Here is a 17,980-nt window from a genome sequence, read left to right as displayed (position 1 = left end):
AGCCACCATGTGGTTGCTGGGATTTGAACTCCAGACCTTCGGAAGAGCAGTCGGGTGCTCTTACCCACTGAGCCATCTCACCAGCCCCTGTTCTTTTTTTCTATTTGTTTTATTTATTTACATTCCAAATGTTGCCCCCCTTCCTGGTCCCCCCTCCGAGAGCTCTTCACCCTATCCCCCCTTTTGCCTGAGAGGGTGCTCCCCTACCCCATCCACCTCACCCCCGAGTCCCCCTTCTCTAGAGCATCAAGTCTCAACAGGATGAGGCAGGTTATTCTTATTGGGAAAAGAATTTAGTTCATGAACAAAAACACTTTTGCAAAGAGTCTCCACAGCTACAAAGGAACTGATATGAACTCATTGGAATTTATGCAAATGTTTACTAAACTTTCAATTTTGGTACCACGGGCTACAACTTATTTATCAGCACACAAGGGAAAGGGAGACAATGGGACTCAGCTGAGCCAAACTCTTTCTAGCTTACTCTCTTTACAACCTATAATAGGGGAGAAATGAGGCAAAATGAGACTTAAATGTTGTAACTCTTGACAAGCTCTCAATTACTGAATGAGAAAACACTCTATAATTTACCTTTAAGCCTGAAGAGAATTCCACCATTTCCTCTGCTTGAACATTCCTCAGCCCATGCACTCGCGCAATACCATCCCCAATGCTTAACACACGCCCAGTCTCTTCCAGGTCAACAGACGTATCAGCTCCCAGAATCCGCTCCTCCAGAATGGAGGACATCTCAGCAGTGCCTGAGAGGACAACGCAATGTAAACAATCCGGTCCCCAACAATCAGTTTCATGATAATAATCAAAATCATCCTAAAACATAAAATGAATTGTTTTAGCAGCTGGGTATCTTGGGGCTAGAGAGATGGTTCATTGGTTAAAAGTGTGCATTGCCGCTGCCCCTTCGGAGGATCTGGGTCCAGTTCCTGTCACAAACATGACAGCTCACAAACTGGTGAACTCCAGTTCCAGGGATCTGAAATCCACCATGGGCACCAGACAAGCAGGCAGGCACATGCATACGCACAGGCAGAACACTCACATGCGTAAGTAAAAACAAATACGTTTTTATAGCTGTATACTGATCACTGTCAAAATTATTGAAAACTCAAAGGAAAAACTTCACTAGGAAGACAATAATGTTAACTGATAAAACTAAATATTACCGTGCCCTAACATTTTACCTTCTTTTCTCACTTAATTTCTTTCTTTCTTTTTTTTTTTTTGTTTTGTTTTGTTTTGTTTTTCGAGACAGGGTTTCTCTGTGTAGCCCTGGCTGTCCTGGAACTCACTTTGTAGACCAGGCTGGCCTCGAACTCAGAAATCCACCTGCCTCTGCCTCTTGAGTGCTGGGATTAAAGGAGCGTGCCATCACGCCCGATTTCTCACTTAATTTCTAAAGAATCTCTGTACATATGTTAAAATCTGATTTTTTGGCTAAACTTAAGAAACATTTTAAAATAAAACGCATATTTAAAAAAGCAACAGGAGCAGCAAAATTGCAAGCTCATCTGGAAAAGTGGCACCCCTAACAGCCCAACCTTCACCCCTAAAATCCACAAAGTGGAAGAGCAGCCCACTACTCTCCTCTGAGCTCAACCAATGCCTTAAGGCCTGCACCCGGCCTGCACCCGCCCCCGCCCCTTAATAAAAGACAACAGAACCAGCAGCTACCGAGATGGTTCTGATCCATCTGCAAGCCTGGTAAACAGAGTCCCAGCCCCAAGACCCACAAGGTAGGCGGGAACTGGCTCCTGAAGGCTGTCCTGCGACCTCCACGTGTATGCCACGGTCGGACACAAGTTATACAATGTCCCCTTTAAAGAACCTTAGTACCAGTGTTAATATTCCTATATAAATACACATGTACACATTTAACTTATTTTTAAACTCCTAGGGCACAGCCAGGCACATTGCTCAGTAGTATTTGCCTATAAAGCCCTGGGTTCCATCCCCAGCACATCTCCAGAGAAACTCCCCCTCACAGTGCTCTTTCTGTCTGTCTGTCTCCTCACTTCCCTACTGCACCTCGAGGTATAACAGACGCTACTATCTTTGAAAAAGCCTATCAGTAAAAAATTGTTCATTTTCTTATGCTTTTTACATAAGGCTTAAAAGAAAAAGAAAAATCACAGTTGAGAGAGGGTGCCTAGTGCACTGTTTTCATTCATAAGAAATCATTAGAAACCATACTGCATATCAGAGAAGCACAAAGAATAGTTTCATTAGACAAAAGAATCTATCAAGACAAAGCATTTTAAATGATATACTGTGGTTAAAAACAAAAAACAACTTAATTTTCTGTAGCAATGTTTTGAAGAGAGAAACATTTAAGGAGGGGAATCTCCCCCCTTACAAACTGCCTTACCAGTCTTCTGAAGTCGAGGGGTAGAGGCATGGAGATTTCTTGCACCAACAAAGGATGATCCCAAAGCATTTTTGGAGACCTAGTACAAAAACATTCTCTCACCAATCTGATTGTTTAGAAAGCATTCCTCACACCTAAGCCATGCTCGTGAATGCACAAGTAAGTGTACACGCGCGCGCACACTCACACACACAGCCTTCATAAGCTGGGTGTGGTGGTGGTGGTGGTGGTGGTATATGCCTGCAATCCTAGCATTCAGGAGGCAAAGGCAAAGGAGGATTTTCAAGGCACGCTGGTTAACACAGCAAGTTCCAGGCCAGCCAGAACTGTACAGAAAGACCCTGTCTCAAAATCAACAAAACAAGTTGCAAAACCTCCAGAAACGGACAAGCTTAACTATGGACTTATGCTGATCAGACTAAATTTTGCTAAAAAGTTGATGACTTAATTACACAGGAAAGAATGATACATGCATCTATTATTGCAACTACTGGTTCAGACTACAGAAGACTTATTTTAATACAACTGTTAAAATCATTCCCTTAAAGACATCTCGGCAATACTATGTTGATGTTATTTTTCACCTGAGTTGTAGAAAACCTCAGAAAGATAACTACCTAATGGGGTGAGCCTCCGTGTAGTTCCAGTTTTTCTTTCTTAAAGGGGCAGATAAGTCCTGGGTGAGCATATTAATGCAGTGGTTAGGTTAGAAAATGACATCAATGTGTCATTGCCTTGAACAAATCTAGCAGCAAAGTGGTACCAGAGCCCCTGGAATTTTTCTACTTGCAATGCTGTGATTGGCCACTCTGAACTCTGAATCAGCTAATTTTTAATAGGAACCGATACAAATCTTTTCTTTAAATGCCTTTTCCTTTTCTTTTTTTCTAATAGAAAGCTAAGATGTTACCAACCAGGGTTTTGTTAGGGAAGCAGGGTAGCAGTATTTTTCGCCTTTTAAATTCAAATTGCCTTTATAATGAAAAGGTAAATATCTTTATATAGGACTTAAGGGCCATCACACACACACCCTTTTTTTTAAAGAATTAAGTCTCAACGTCCTGGGAGATCATGAGGTGGACAACTCAAGGGCAAAATCTTTTAAACCACCACCAGGTTTTGTGCCTAATCCAGTCCATTTACAAAAACGCCAGCATCGTCCACAGTGCAAGCCACAGACACTGCTTCTGCACCTCACGATGCTGTCACGAGCACCAAATGGGTAAACCATCCCACGACTCAAGGGTCACTTTCATTTATTCCTCTCCCTTGGATTGACCTCCGAGCAGAGGTGAACTGCTCCGGGCCTGTTGACCTTCACACAATGTCAGGCTCGCCGCCTCCTCCTGCTCCCGCACAAGGCGGCTGACAGCTCCTCTGACCTTGAGCGGAGCGGGACCCCAGGACAAGCTTCCCGGCAGGCCAGGCGAGCCGGACACACAGCCTGACCTTCACCTCCAGGCCCGCCCTCACCCCAAGCCCAGATCCCTCCCAGAGCCGCCTCGCCCGGCCCCGCCGAGCTCCCGGATCCCCGTCCCGCCGCGCACGCCCCGAAGGCCCGCAGCGGAGCCCCTCGGCCGTCCGCGCTGCCCGGCAGCCACGGTGCAAGATGGCGCCGTCCGCCCCGGCCCCGCGCTGCACCGCTCGGCTCCGCTCCGCAGAGACCTGAGCCGCTCCCGCGCCAGCCTGCCTAGGCCCCGGGGCTCACCAGTCCCGCCCGTCGAGGGAGGGCACGGGCCACGGCCGCGGCGACGCGCACGGACAGCATCCTTGCAGCTTCTCGGAGAGCTCGTCTGCAGCCGCAGCCTCGGGACGACTGGCACAAAATGGCCGAGCGCGAAGGAAGGTCAAGGCGGCCAGCCCGCCTGACCCGGAAGTACCGCCCCTCTCCTGCTCCTCCCGACGCAAATTTTTTTTTTCTATGACTTTTTTTTTCTTTTTCTTTTTCTTTCTTTTTCCTTTTTTCTTTTCTTTTTTTAAGTTTAGAACTAAAAAATGAGCGAATACATTGTTTCCAGCCTCCTTCCTGGCACTCATCATTTTAATTTTGGGTTTTTTTGAATCGACCTTGGGGTTGCCCCGGAGACCACGTGAGTAGCGGAACTAGAGGAGACGCGTCCCTGAACGTCACCTGGGGCGGACTGCGTAGACTAAGGGCTAGGTTAATAGGGCTGGTGGGGTTTCACCGCAGTGCAGTGGCAGTCCGGGGTTACTCTTGCACAGTGCACCCACCCAGAGGGTTTTAGTCCTCAGGTCCTGGGAACTATCTGAAATTACTGAAATTATTATTATTATTATTATTATTATTATTATTATTATTACTAGTGTGTGCGTGGTGTGTATGTGCATATGCCAAGGCATACTTGTGGAGTCCAGAGAGCAGTCGTCCGTCTCCTTCCACCTTACGTGGATCCTGAGAAACAGACTCAGGTCAAGCACTTTATCCACTGGCCACCTTGCTGGCCCTCCATTTGCATTTTTAATAAATATCCAAATCTTTATTTGAATTAAAAGGTTTTATTTGATTATGTATTAGGGTGTTTTGTTTGGGTACATGAATCTCTATGCACCACGTCTACCTGGTGACCTCATTAAGGCTGAAGATCATTTGGAACTGACGTTCTATATGTTTGTTAGCTACCATGTGGGTGCTGAGAATCCAACCTGGGTCCTCTAGTGCTCTTAACCTTTGATCCACCTTTGCAGTCCAAATAACTAAATCTTATAAGGGATTTAATAGCACGAATGAGAGAATTGAAGTTCTTTTGAGGTTCAATCTAAGAGACTCTTTTCAGGGAAGCTGGACCTGATGTTTCAGGTCTGTAGTCCCAGCTGCCCTGATGGGGAAGCTAAAGGATGAAATTTAACAAATTCAAGACCAGCCTGTTAAGAACAAGATCTTGTCAATCAACTAACCAATCCAGTAAAGGGGCTAAAACCAAATCTCTGTAGTGGAGTATCTGCTTAGGGAGCAGACAGTCTTTGGTACAGTCCCCATTTTTTTTTTTTTTTTTTAGGGAGTGGGCAATGGGAAGAATCCTGTGTAAATTAAACAGGTTCAAAAATTCTAACCATCACAAGGAGTTTGACTAGAGTGGTTGACAACCCTGCAGAGAATGCTCCAAAATCAAAAAGCACCGCTCTAGATTCAGATAAGCCTCAGACAGTCTTCTTTCTTTTTTGGAGTAAAACAGAGATGATTCATTCTCTCTCTCTCTCTCTCTCTCTCTCTCTCTCTCTCTCTCTCTCTCTCTCTCTCTGAAACACACACACACACACACCAAATAAATGCAATAAGAATTAAAATCACTATTGGTGTTAATGACTCTTTTTTGTTTGTTTGTTTTTAAGATAAAGTCTCACCCTGTGGTCCAGGCTTTCCGATCCTCCAGCTCAGGCCTTCTGGATGCTGGGATTACAGGTATGAGCCACCATATCTGGCTAAGTTGACATTCTTAAAGTTCTTATTGTAAACACCTCTTCTGATGTTCATTTTCCTCTAAATAAACAGTGATGTGACAGACGTAGCAACTGACTCCTGACCAGCCAGCTGTTGATCTCCTTCTGGCTGCACTGGCTGCTTTGAATGAAAGGACTATCAATCAAAAACCTGCCATCCAGAATACCCTTGTGCCAGCCCCGTCAGTTTGGGGGAAAGAAAAAAAACCACACAAGAGCCACCTGTGTTGGTAGACACGTGTAATCCCCACGGAGCTGGGGGTAAAGAGATCAGAGGTAGAAGGCCATATCCTTGACTACGTGGTGAGTTTCCATTCTGAGGAAACTGCTCCACAGTGGCGCTGATCAGTTAGAGAGTACTCAGGACAAGAAAGAAAAGGGCAGCATCCGGAGAAAGCTTTCTGGACAAGAACTGGGCATTTCTATATTCACGGGGTGAATCCCCACACCCGAGACCTCTAACACCAGAGGCCACCCCCTGCCTATTGTTGCTGTTTGCTGCTGCCAAGCTGAATTCTGGGGTTGTACCAGCTTCTCTAAACATTTACTTCTTAGCCATGCTTGATATGCCTTAGGCTTGAGATGTGTTTGAAACAGAATAAGGAAAAACTAGGTACACGGACCTTCAATCCAAGCATTTGGGAGGTGGAAAGAGACAGGAATATCAAAAGTTTACAGTTTTCTTCAGCTCCATACTAAGTTAGAGGCCAGCTTGAGACAAGAGAGGGAGAGACAGACTGGGGGGTGGGGGGGAGAGAGAGAGAGAGAGAGAGAGAAGACCCTGTAGATAAACTGCTGACATGTAAGTACAATGATCCAAGTTTGCTTCCCAGTACATATATGGTACACAGCTGAATTCCAATTCCAGTGCTGAGAAGCAAGGACAGGCAGGTTCCTGTGGCTCTCACTGGCCAACCCAGCACACTCATTGGCCAGCTCCAGGTCCTGGTGAGAGACCTTGTCTCAAAGAACCCGGTAGGCATCGCCTGAGGGATGATGACTGAGGTTAGCTGTGGTGGTTTCAATAGGTTTGGCCCTCACAGACTCATGTGTTTTAATGCTTAGCCCACAGGGAGTGGCACTATTCCTAATAAGGGTAGCCTTGTTCGAGTAGGTGTGGCCTCGTTAGAGGAAATGTGTCACTGTGGGGGAGGCCTTTGAGGTCTCCTGTGCCTGAGCTCCATCCAGTGTGGAATCAGAGTCTCCTCCTTGCTTCCTGTAGAAGACCGTCTCCTCCTGCCTGCCTTCAGGTCAAGAAGTAGAACTCGGGCTGGTGAGATGGCTCAGTAGGTAAGAGCACACGACTGCTCTTCTGAAGGTCCGGAGTTCAAATCCCAGCAACCACATGGTGGCTTACAACCACCCATAATGAGATTTGATGCCCTCTTCTGGTCTCAGGTGTACACGCATATATACATTAAATAAATAAAACTTTAAAAAAAAAAAAAAAAAAGACACTGACCTCAGTCCTCCACTTGCACCTATTCGCCCATGGATGTGAAGCTCTACATACTCACTCGGGTGCACACACAAAAGATAAGGATAAGGATGTAGTTTAGTGATAAAATGCTTTCCTACCATCTATGAGGCCCTAGGTTCAGTCTCCAGCACTGAAGACATATAAAGATGTCACAAGAAAGCAGGGCAGTGGTGATGCAAGCCTTTAATCCCAGCACTTGGGAGGCAGAGGGAGGTGGATTTCTGAGTTTGAGGCCAGCCTGATCTACAAAGTGAGTTCCAGGACAGTCAGGGCTACACAGAGAAATCCTACCTTGAAAAAAAAAAGAAAGAAAGAAAGAAAGAAAGAAAGAAAGAAAGAAAGAAAGAAAGAAAGAAAGAAAGAAAGAAAAAGAAAAAATGTCACAAGATACAGTGCTGGGCTTCAAGAAATCCTTATTCTATTGACTTATTGGTTGTCTTGTTTTGTTTCATGGTGATGATGGGAACTGAACCCAGGGCCTCTGGCATCCTTGACAGGTACTTGCTCTCCTCTATCTCCAACCCCGTCTTTACTTCTTTTGAAAAAGCGATCATGCTGAAGTTGCTCAGGCTCGCCTTAACATATCTAGCCTAGGCAGATCTTGAATTTTCTCTTTTATTTTGAGACAGTGTTTAGCTGTGTAGCCCAGGCTTGCTTCAACCCCACAACCCTCCCTTCTTAGCCTGGGCTGGATTACAGGCGTGTGCTACTATGCCCAGTGACTTCATCACTTTAAATATGCATCCATACAACGTAGGCAATGATACCACAATTTCATGTAAAGTCACAGATATTAGGAAGCTGAATGGAAGATACATCTTTGGGCTATCTGCTTCACTAGTCCCATAGTATACTATAGGTGCTTCCTCGAGGCCATGTAGGGAGTGAGTCAGACACGATGGTCAAGTTCCAGCTCTACTACCTCGTCTGAGCCGAGTCATTTAGCCTGTGTGGGTTAATGTAAACAGGTAAAACAGTATGTTCACCGAGTTTAGAGGATGTGTAACAATAAACATATAAAAACAGCAAACTGGGCATAGGTGTATAAATGTAAAGAATTTCCCCTATTGTTAAATGCAGAGTGCTAAAGGAAAGACAGAAGGACTCTAGAGACGACAAGAACCGAATTAGAAGAAGGGCTAAGCAGCAGAGACAGCTCAGCGGAGAGATGCTGTTAATGGTCTTTATTTTTATTTATTTTTTGAGACAAGACCTCACTATGTAGCCTGTTAACCACTTAAAACATATTCTTCAAACGCTGAACATGGTAGTGTAAAGCTTGTAATGCCAGCATGACAGGAGACAATAGGAGGAAGAGATGAAACCCCAGGTGTTCGAAGTCATTCACTGATACAGAGCAACTTTGAGGCCAGCTTGGGCTACCTGAGAAACCCCAGTCCGAATAATAAGCAACTAAGGAGGGCTGGGAAGACAGCTCAACAGGAAAGGGGCTGGCTTTCAAGGCTTCATCTCGTTTGATCCCAGGGATCCACGTGGTGGAAGGAGAGAATCTATTCTTGAAAGTTGTGCTTTGACACCCCCACCCAACCCAGACACAAAGATTTAAAATGTACTAGAAACTTAAATAAACAAATCTTAAGGACATTTAAATCCTTGAAGAGCAGAAACCAATGTTAAGATTGCTGTAGTGCCTAACCAGGGTAGAATAAAAAGTTAATTTTGTTTTGTCTTTGAGATAGAATCTTATATTCTGGTTGGCCTGGAGGTTGCACACTGTAGCTGACTTCAGACTCACCAGAAGAGGGCAAGAGGGCATCAGATCTCATTACGGATTTGCCACCATGTGGTTGCTGGGATTTGAAGTCAGGACGTTCAAAAGAGCTCAGCCACCCTGAGAGTTTTTGAGTGTGGTTGTTTTTGACACTCTTAACATACCTCAAGATGACACAGAGCTTACAGTGTCACTATATAATGGAGGCTGACCTTGAACTCTTGGCAATCTTCCTGTCCCAGCCTTCCTAGTGCTGGTATTACAAGCATGTGCCACCATGTCCGAAAAGAAATTATTAGATTTATGCAATCGGTGTAGAATCAACACTATCTGCTAACTAAAAACTGAAAACTGCAGGTATTTTTTTTTAAGACAACTTGATTCAAGCGAGAATTATAAGAAATAAAAAATAAACAGATTGTTTCTAGCAGCGCTTCTCACTTTGATGATTATAACACAGAGGACGCCAGCCAGGGATGCGGCAAAGCCAGGCCTGCAGAGGAGGAGCCTTTTGTCAGCCCAGGGTTTAATTGATCTGAAATCAGTAAAAACCACAACTCCCAGAATCCCCGGTCCAGAGGGGCGTGCCCAACGGCGAGGGGGCGGGGCCCTGAGCCAGGGACGTTCCCCGCGAGGCTTTGAGATTGTAGTGGCGGGAGTGGCGGCTATGGCTGCGCCGGAGGAGAAAGCATTGCAGGTGACATCCGGAGCTGGGTCGGGCTCCCGCTTATCCCTCCCGGAGCCACGCATCGGCTAGCCACCCGCCGTTGCTGGTTTTTTGTCCCGGTCCCACGGTGCGGTCGCGACCGAGACCCTTTGCGGGCCGGAGTTCCTGAGGAGGCCGTGCCCTCCCTTCCCCTGGTCTCCCCTGGCTTGAGGCTGGCCGATTCCGATCACAAACCCACCTTGCAGCCCAGCCTCGACTATTCTCTGCTGCTTCAGTAATAGAATGTAAACACTTGAGCTGCGGTAGAATGTGTTGGGGACTACTAGCTTTTCAGACCGCGCGAGGAAGTATCCAATCTGTCACGTTTTTTTTTTTTTTTTTTTTTTTTTTTTTTTTTTTTTTTAAGATTTGTATTTCATTTTATTTTATTTATAAGCACACTGTAGTACTCTTCAGAGACACCAGAAGAGGGCACTGGATTCCATTACAGATGGTTGTAAGCCACCATGTGGCACCATGTGGTTGCTGGGAATTGAACTCAGAACCTCTGGAAGAGCAGCCAGTGCTCTTAACCGCTGAGCCATCGCGCCAGCCCCTTTCACGCTTTCACATTTCGTTTGTTAAGATCTGCTGAGTGAGGCAGGTTTTCTTTTGGTAACTGTTGATTGCCTGGCTTTTGCTAGAGCTGCATTTGCAGCTTTGGGAAAGAGTGATGTTCTTTGATAATGTCGATTTTTTTTTTTTTTTTTCATTTGCCTCCTTGCTTTCTGACAAGTCGGGATGTGAAGTAGGACTCCAGAGTAGTCACAGAAGACGTTTAGTGCGCTGCAGAGCACCCCTTGTAGGATCCCGTCTGCCATCCTAACGAAGCTTACCTTTTAATGGTTAGGTCGCTGAGTGGTTGAAAAAGGTATTTGGAGACCATCCCATCCCACAATATGAGATGAACTCGCGGACGACAGAAATTCTATATCACCTTTCAGAACGCAACAGGGTCCGGGACAGGGACATCAGCCTGGTAATAGAGGACTTAAAACAGAAAGCAAGTGAATATGAATCAGAAGGTGAGTTAAGTTTTGAAAGGGGTAGCAGAGGTAAACTACATTTTGTACAGGATTAGTGTAGACTACTTATTATTATCAATTTTTTTTAGACAAATTGGCTTCTACTGTTATTATAACTTCAAAATTAGGAGTTTCACTATAGTGTGTCTTCTTAAAACTATGAGTCCTAAGGGATAGTTACATTTGCATGGGTGGGGGTTGGGAGAGGAATGCCTTTAACCTCAGCACTTTGGAGACAGGAGGATAGCTGTGAGTTCAAGGTCAGTTTGGGTGAATAGTGAGATCCTGTCTCAAAACAAAACAAAAGCTTCTTAGCCTAACATGGAAGATTCTCATAGTTCTTTCCCTTACATAGCTTGCAGGACACCAGAGGGGGCAGCCATGAGGCCTGTGAGACTGGACAGACCACCATGGGTCATGTGGAATGGCTTTAAAATGTCCTGCTAGGCCAAGCATGGGGCTGCAAGTTTACAGTCCCAGCATTCAGAAGGCAGAGGCAGGAGACTGCAATGTCAGCTTGGGTCACACAGCAAAACTGTCTCAGGTGTTCCCCCTTCTTTGTTCCCCAGCAGGAAGCACAGGAAGAGCAGCTCATCCGGGACACCCCTTCTTTGCGAGCCCCTCCCACTCTAGGGCTCTTTCTCACTTTTCCATATTCTATTTAAACACGGAAAAACAAACAAACAAACAACAACAAAAAAAACCAACAAAAAAAATACCTCGTCTGAGGATGACAGCACACCAAGTAGAAAATGACATCTATTTGCCATATGCTTAGCCAAGTGGAGACATTTGGTATATATAGTTTTTTAAAGTTAGATTTATGTATGCGAGGGTTTTGCCAGCACCTATGTATGTGTACCCTGTGGGTGTCAGGTGATCAGAAGAGGCTGTTGGATCCCTTGGAGCTGGAGTTAAGTGTGACTGTAAGCTACCATGTGGGTGCTGGAAACTGCACCTGGGTCCTCTGCAAGAGCAAGTGCTCTCTCTCGCTGGGCATAGTGACACACACCCTTCATCCCAGCACCAGGGAAGTTGAGACAGGTGCATCTCTGGGAGTTCAAGTCCAGCCTGGTCTAAATAGAGAGTTCCAGGACAGCCAGGGCTTCCTAGAAAGACTTTGTTTCAAAAACCTGAGCACCTCTTCAGACCGGATATAATGTTTTGAATATACTGCAGTTATATTTCATTCTAACACATACATACTTTTTCCAGTAGTCTTCTTAAATTAGCATTAACTGTGTTTGGTGTGCCTTGTCTTGTTCTGTCTGTATAGCCCTGGCTATCCTAGACCAGGCTGGCCTCTCACGCAGGTTGATCTGCCTGCCTCTGCCTCACAAATGCTGGAATTAAAGGCGTGAGACACCACTGCCTGGCCTGCTGTACATCTGCGGAACAAGGCAATTCCATCACAACAAGAACCTTCCATGTTTCCTCTTATATGGTTTTTGTAAGAATATTTCCAGAAATTGTTTGTTTTGGGTTTTTTATTATTTTATTCATTTTCAGATTTTATTTCTTGTGTATGGGTGTTTTCCCTGCATGTAAGCCTGTGTCGTATGTCTGGATGTTTTCCCTGCATGTAAGTCTGTGTCATGTGCTTGCAGTTCCCTCAGAGGCCAAAAAAAGGTGTCATATCCTTTGGGACTGGAGTTACAGAATGTTAGCTTCCATGAACATGTCCAAAATCCAGCCCAGGTCCTCTGCCTTCCAAGCGCTGGGAAATCATATCGATCCCATTACCCCTTCTCACCCCCACAGGCCTTGCAGATCTCTTTCTTTTTTAAGTTAATTTTTTTTTTTTTTTTTTAAGATTTATTTATGGGCTGGTGAGATGGCTCAGTAGGTAAGAGCACCCGACTGCTCTTCCAAAGGTCTGGAGTTCAAATCCCAGCAACCACATGGTGGCTCACAACCATCCTTTACAAGATCTGACTCCCTCTTCTGGAGTGTCTGAAGACAGCTACAGTGTACTTAAATATAATAAATAAATAAATCTTTAAAAAAAAAAAAGATTTATTTATTTTATGTACATGAGTACACTGTAACTGTCTTCAGGCACACCAGAAGAGGGCATCAGATCCCATTACAGATGGTTGTGAGCCACCATGTGGTTGCTGGGAATTGAACTCAGGACCTCTGGAAGAGCAGTCAGTGTTCTTAACCTGAGCCATCTCTCCAGCCCCACCTCCCAGATCTCTTACCATTAAATTTTTATTATATTTTATTTGTGTGTGCATGTGTGCGCACATGTGCTCACTCATAGATCACGCATTTTAAAATTGCATTTATTTTATGGATATGGTGGCATGCATCCTCAGAACCAGCCCTCGGGAGACAGGAGCAGGCAGATCTCTTGTGAGTTCAAGGCCTTCCTGGTCCATGTAGTGAGTCTAGACTTACCAGACTGCACAGTGAGACCAGTTTTCGTTTTTGTTTTTGTTTTAATCTTCTTACTGCTTTTGATGAGTGAGCATGTGGAAGTCAGAGGACGACTTGGAGGAGTCAGTCCTGAGACTAAACAGGTTAATTTCCAACCCCCTCATTGGATGCTTCCTAACTGCCTCTTCCCTCCAAATCCAGGGGATCCTACGCCTGTGGTCTCCAGGGCACTTGCACTCAAAGTGCACATGGCCATACACAACCCCCCTGGGACTCTCTATAGACCCCGGTAGCCTTCAAATCAGAGGTCCGCCTGCCTCTGCCTCTGGAGTTCTGGGATTAAAGGCTTGCACCACCATGCCTGGCTCAAAATAAATCTCAAACAAAACAAAATAAAAGTTTTAAAAAAAAAAAATAAAAGGCACAAAACATCTGAGACACCATGAAATTCCTGTATCATTTCAGCCAAACGTCTTGAAGACTTTCTCATGGAGAGTGTGAATTTTTCACCTGCCAATCTGTCTAAGGCTGGTTCCCGGTTTCTGAGTGCCTTGGTAGACAGTGCAATTGCCCTGGAAATAAAAGATACTTCACTAGCAAGGTAATTATTGTAATTATGGCTTTGGTCTGTGTTCCCATTCTGTCTCGCCTTGGCCTAAGAGTCTTTTGGTTCTCGCAGGAAATCTGCATAGAAAATTAGCAGTGAATACAAGAATGCAGAAGTAGGCTGGTTGGTTGGTTGGTTGGTTGGTTTGGGGGAGGTTTTTGTTGTTTGTGGCTGGTTTGAGTGCTTGTGTGCTAAATTCTGGATAGCTCAGCAGTACCATAGGAGGGTGGATATGGGTTGTATAAGAAAGCTCAGTGAGCCAGAGAGATGGAGTCAGGAAGTAGAGTTCATTGTTTCTGTATGAGTTCCTGCCCTGATGTCGGTCAGTGATGTATTGTGACCTGCAAGAATAAGATGACATAAATGCTTTCCTATGTAGCCTTTGGTCTTGGTGCTCATCACAGCACGAGAAAGCAAAGTAGACCAGCTGGAGACTGGGGTGTGTGGGTGTGTGTGGGTGTGTACCTACAAGAAGTCTAATAGCGAGAAGGTGGAGGCTGAAGGAAGATCAGAAGGTCAGGGTCATCACCTTGGCTTCTTAGCGAGCTGGAGGCCAGTGTCGACTGAGAGCCCAGCCCCAACACACAAACAGGGACGGTAGCAGGTTAAAAGCAGTATCTGGTCGAACGTGGTACATTTTGGTCATAGACTACACTGTGTAAGTTAAGGACCCTCGTTGTTTGAGGTAGATATCTCGCCTATATAATTGTATAATTCTTCCTCCCGTCCTCAGAGGAATCCGAAGCTCAGGGAGGGAATGTTTGGGGTCCTCAGGTAAATCTTGGCTCCAAAGCTCATATGACAACTGTTGGTGTTCATGTCTTACCTAGGACTATTACTGCAACTTACCATGATCAGAAAGTATATACGTGTGTTGTGCATAACTGTCAGGGGTCGGATTTGGGATTTATATAATTCTTGAAGAGTGGCGTTGTAAGAATATGTAGACTACATAGCAGCAGGGTAGACTAAATCCATTCTGCAGACACCAAGTATAACTCGTGTGTGTGTGTGTGTGTGTGTGTGTGTGTGTGTGTGTGTGTGCATACATACTAGGGAAGCAGAGGTGTCTAGGGAGGTAGACATGGCCTTCCCCAAGACAGTTTGTACTTAGTCAATGGAGAGAATATTACCATGGTTACAGCCGCACTGTAAGGCTAAAGATGCTGTCCCTGGCAAGCACAGACAGAAGGTGTGAATTCAGGATGGCTAAACCTTACCTGAATGTTTGAGGAGGGTTGTTCATTTGATTTTTAGGGGTTTTGTTTGTTTGTTTTTATTTTGTTCAAGTAGGGTCTCACCATGTATCCCTGGTTAGCCTGGAAGTCACCACTCACCATGTAAACTCTCAGAGATCTGCCTGCCTCTGCCTCTTCATCCTGGGAAGAAAGGTGTTCCTTGTCATACCCAGCCTTACCTAAATTTTGAAGGGAAAATGGGAGCTTTGTCAGCTAAAGGGCATTTCAGGCCATGGGCACCGCAGGTGACAGTCATGGACGGAACAGCAGGATCATGTAAACTCTAAAGAGAAGGTCATTTTTAGGGTGACCAAGCTCCTCTGTCAGTTTTATCCCCGCAGTGAATGATTTGACTTCTGACCTTTTTCGTACCAAATCCAAAAGTGAAGAAATCAAGCTTGAACTGGAGAAACTTGAAAAGAACCTGACGGCAACACTGGTGTTAGAAAAATGTCTACGAGAGTAAGTTGAAATGGTTGGCATTTTTGAGCCATCAAGAGCTTAGTGGGACATTGTCAAGTGGGGCATGGTGGCACCAGCCCATAATGCCAGCTACGGAAGACTGGGGCAACAGCCCAAGGCCAGGGCCGCCTGAGCAACTCAGGAGGTGCTTGGCTGCTTACTCTCCCATTTGCTTTAGACAGTTTATCACCCTCATAGTGATTCTTGCAATATTAAAAATATGGAGATTGATAATTTTCAAAATTTTAACCCACAAACTACCACATAAAGTCCATATTTTGGTATGCCTTTTTTTTTTTTTCTTTCTTTTTTTGGTTTTTCGAGACAGGGTTTCTCTGTATAGCCCTGGCTGTCCTAGAACTCACTTTGTAGACCAGGCTGGCCTCAAACTCAGAAATCTGCCTGCCTCTGCCTCCCGAATGCTGGGATTAAAGGTGTGTGGGTATGCCTTTTTAGTACAGCTTTAATGATCCTCTTTGATGCTGTGAGCCTTTAGGTTCTTCTCGCCCCAGAGATTAGAACCAGTGGTTAGCATTTATGTAAGTGCAGAATAACTCGGTAACATACAAATATATTCAAGGGCTGGTGAGATGGCTCAGCGGGTAAGAGCACCCGACTGCTCTTCCAAAGGTGCAGAGTTCAAATCCCAGCAACCACATGGTGGCTCACAACCATCCTTAACGAGATCTGACTCCCTCTTCTGGAGTGTCTGACACTCAGTGTACTTACATATAATAAATAAATAAAATCTTAAAAAATATATATATATTCAAAAAATAATGAAGATGTAATTGTCAGACACTGTATCATGTCACATAGTAGAGAGGTCTTTATGATCTTGTTTCAAACTGGCTTTAGAATATAATAAATCACTTTTTTGAATAGCAGTTTTAGCTTATCCAAGAATAATTGTTGGGGGCTGGAGAGATGGCTCAGTGGTTAAGAGCACTGACTGTTCTTATGAAGGTCCTGAGTTCAAATCCCAGCAACCACATGGTGGCTCATAACCATCTGTAATGACATCTGACGCCCTCTACTGGGGTGTCTGAAGACAGCTACAGTGTACTTACATATAAATAATAAATTAAAAATCTAATAAAAAAAAGAATAATTATTATAGGTTGAAATTACTGTTATTTTATGTTCATTGAGAAAAGTCTCACATGGCAACATGGGGGAAATGCCCCAGAGAGTGCACTGTGGTCTGGATGTAAACCTTGTGCTAGAACAGTAGCTGGCAAGTAGGCTGTCTATACTGGCAAGTAGGCTGTCTATACTGGCAAGTAGGCTGTCTATACTGGCTAAGCCAGACTTAACTCCCCAAAGAGGGAGCTGATTTCCTTGTGTTTTAAATAACCAGCTGAGAAGAAGTTCATGCTTTTTCATTTTGCCTTTGGAAGAGATCTCAAGAAAGCAGAGCTACAGCTGTCTGCAGAAAAGGCCAAGGTTGACAGTCGCCTTCAGAACATGGACTTCCTAAAAGCGAAGGCGGCAGAGTTCCGGATTGGAATCAAAGCTGCAGAGGTGCGTAGGAAGAACTGTGTGGCGCCTTTGGACCTTTGTCTTTACAGTAGGAAGCATTAGCAGTCCTCTCTGGAGGCCAGGGAGCTACAGGGAAGGTCCTGAACTCGCCCAAGTCTCCTTACATAGGAGCAGCAGCTCCAGGTTCAAAGCCAGGCATTGAAACCCTTCCGCCAGCCCCATCTTCTCCCCACAGCTGACTGCAGAAAGGGCTCACGGCTAACGTAGCCTAGCTTAATGCATGCGTGCTCTTAGATTTGCGATCTGTACCTATTCTTTATTACATGTTGAAAAATGTGTCATGATGGTTACCTTCAAAATGATCTTTCAACTGAACTCTTTTTTTTCCTCACATCGCAGGAGCAGCTTTCAGCCAGAGGCATGGATGCGTCTCTGTCTCATCGGTCACTAGTGGCACTTTCAGAGGTAAGCTCCGTCTCAGCCTATCTTCTGCTGCTGTAACAGAATACCATAGCCTGGATTATTTAGTTAGATGCTCAACAGTTAAGAGCACTGGCTGTTCTCTTACAGGGAACTAGGGTTCAGTCCTAACCCTTGGCAGCTTACAACTGTCACAAACTCCAGTTGCAGGGGACCTAACACGTTCTTCAGCTTCTGTGGGCACCAGGCAGACATATGGCTTCCAGTCACATATGCAGGCCTAACACCCATACATATAAAATAAAGTTTAAAAACAAAACAGGCTAAGAGCTGGCTCAGTGGTTAAGACACTTGCGCTCCTGCAGAGGAGCCAGGCTTTCTTTCTGGCACCCACATGGCGGTTCACAACCATCTGTAACTCCAGGTCTAGGGGATGCAGTACCCTATTCTGCCCTCCACAAGCACACAAATAAGGTAAAAAACAAATAAGCAAACCGAAAAATCCTTAAATACCTTAAAATAAAACACAATCAAGACAAAATAACTAACAAAAACTGTAGTTCACCAGGCTTGGCTGCACATATCTTTTTTTTTTTTTTTT

General features: G+C 44.9%; 2 protein-coding genes across 3 annotated transcripts in view; one reads left to right on the top strand and one right to left on the bottom strand.

The window, feature by feature from the left end:
- Positions 1 to 4,466, bottom strand: part of Atp5f1a (ATP synthase F1 subunit alpha) — an 8,766-nt gene extending 4,300 nt beyond the window's left edge. Inside the window, exons 1-3 of the mRNA XM_021214976.2 lie at positions 4,095 to 4,466; positions 2,387 to 2,465; positions 592 to 761 (exon numbers count right to left, since the gene is read on the bottom strand). Of these exons, the coding sequence (XP_021070635.1) occupies positions 592 to 761; positions 2,387 to 2,465; positions 4,095 to 4,154 (309 nt within the window). The 5' untranslated portion in view covers positions 4,155 to 4,466. The remainder of the gene's footprint in view (positions 1 to 591; positions 762 to 2,386; positions 2,466 to 4,094) is intronic.
- The window catches only part of Haus1 (HAUS augmin like complex subunit 1), a 16,596-nt gene continuing 3,011 nt past the window's right edge, over positions 4,396 to 17,980 (top strand). Inside the window, exons 1-7 of one of the 2 annotated variants that reach the window (XM_029546862.1) lie at positions 4,396 to 4,476; positions 5,738 to 5,807; positions 10,614 to 10,788; positions 13,636 to 13,771; positions 15,343 to 15,477; positions 16,878 to 17,001; positions 17,359 to 17,424. In XM_029546862.1, coding sequence (XP_029402722.1) covers positions 5,793 to 5,807; positions 10,614 to 10,788; positions 13,636 to 13,771; positions 15,343 to 15,477; positions 16,878 to 17,001; positions 17,359 to 17,424 — 651 coding nt within the window. In that variant the 5' untranslated portion in view covers positions 4,396 to 4,476; positions 5,738 to 5,792. Of the gene's footprint in view, positions 4,477 to 5,737; positions 5,808 to 9,699; positions 9,755 to 10,613; positions 10,789 to 13,635; positions 13,772 to 15,342; positions 15,478 to 16,877; positions 17,002 to 17,358; positions 17,425 to 17,980 lie in introns of those variants that run through there. The other variant, XM_021214953.1, reaches the window with a different exon arrangement.

The sequence above is a fragment of the Mus pahari genome, chromosome 15, assembly GCF_900095145.1.
Source record: "Mus pahari chromosome 15, PAHARI_EIJ_v1.1, whole genome shotgun sequence".
NCBI lineage: Eukaryota > Metazoa > Chordata > Mammalia > Rodentia > Muridae > Mus > Mus pahari.
The sequence above is the reverse complement of the archived record's forward strand: the minus strand, read 5'-3'. Positions and strand labels throughout refer to the sequence as shown.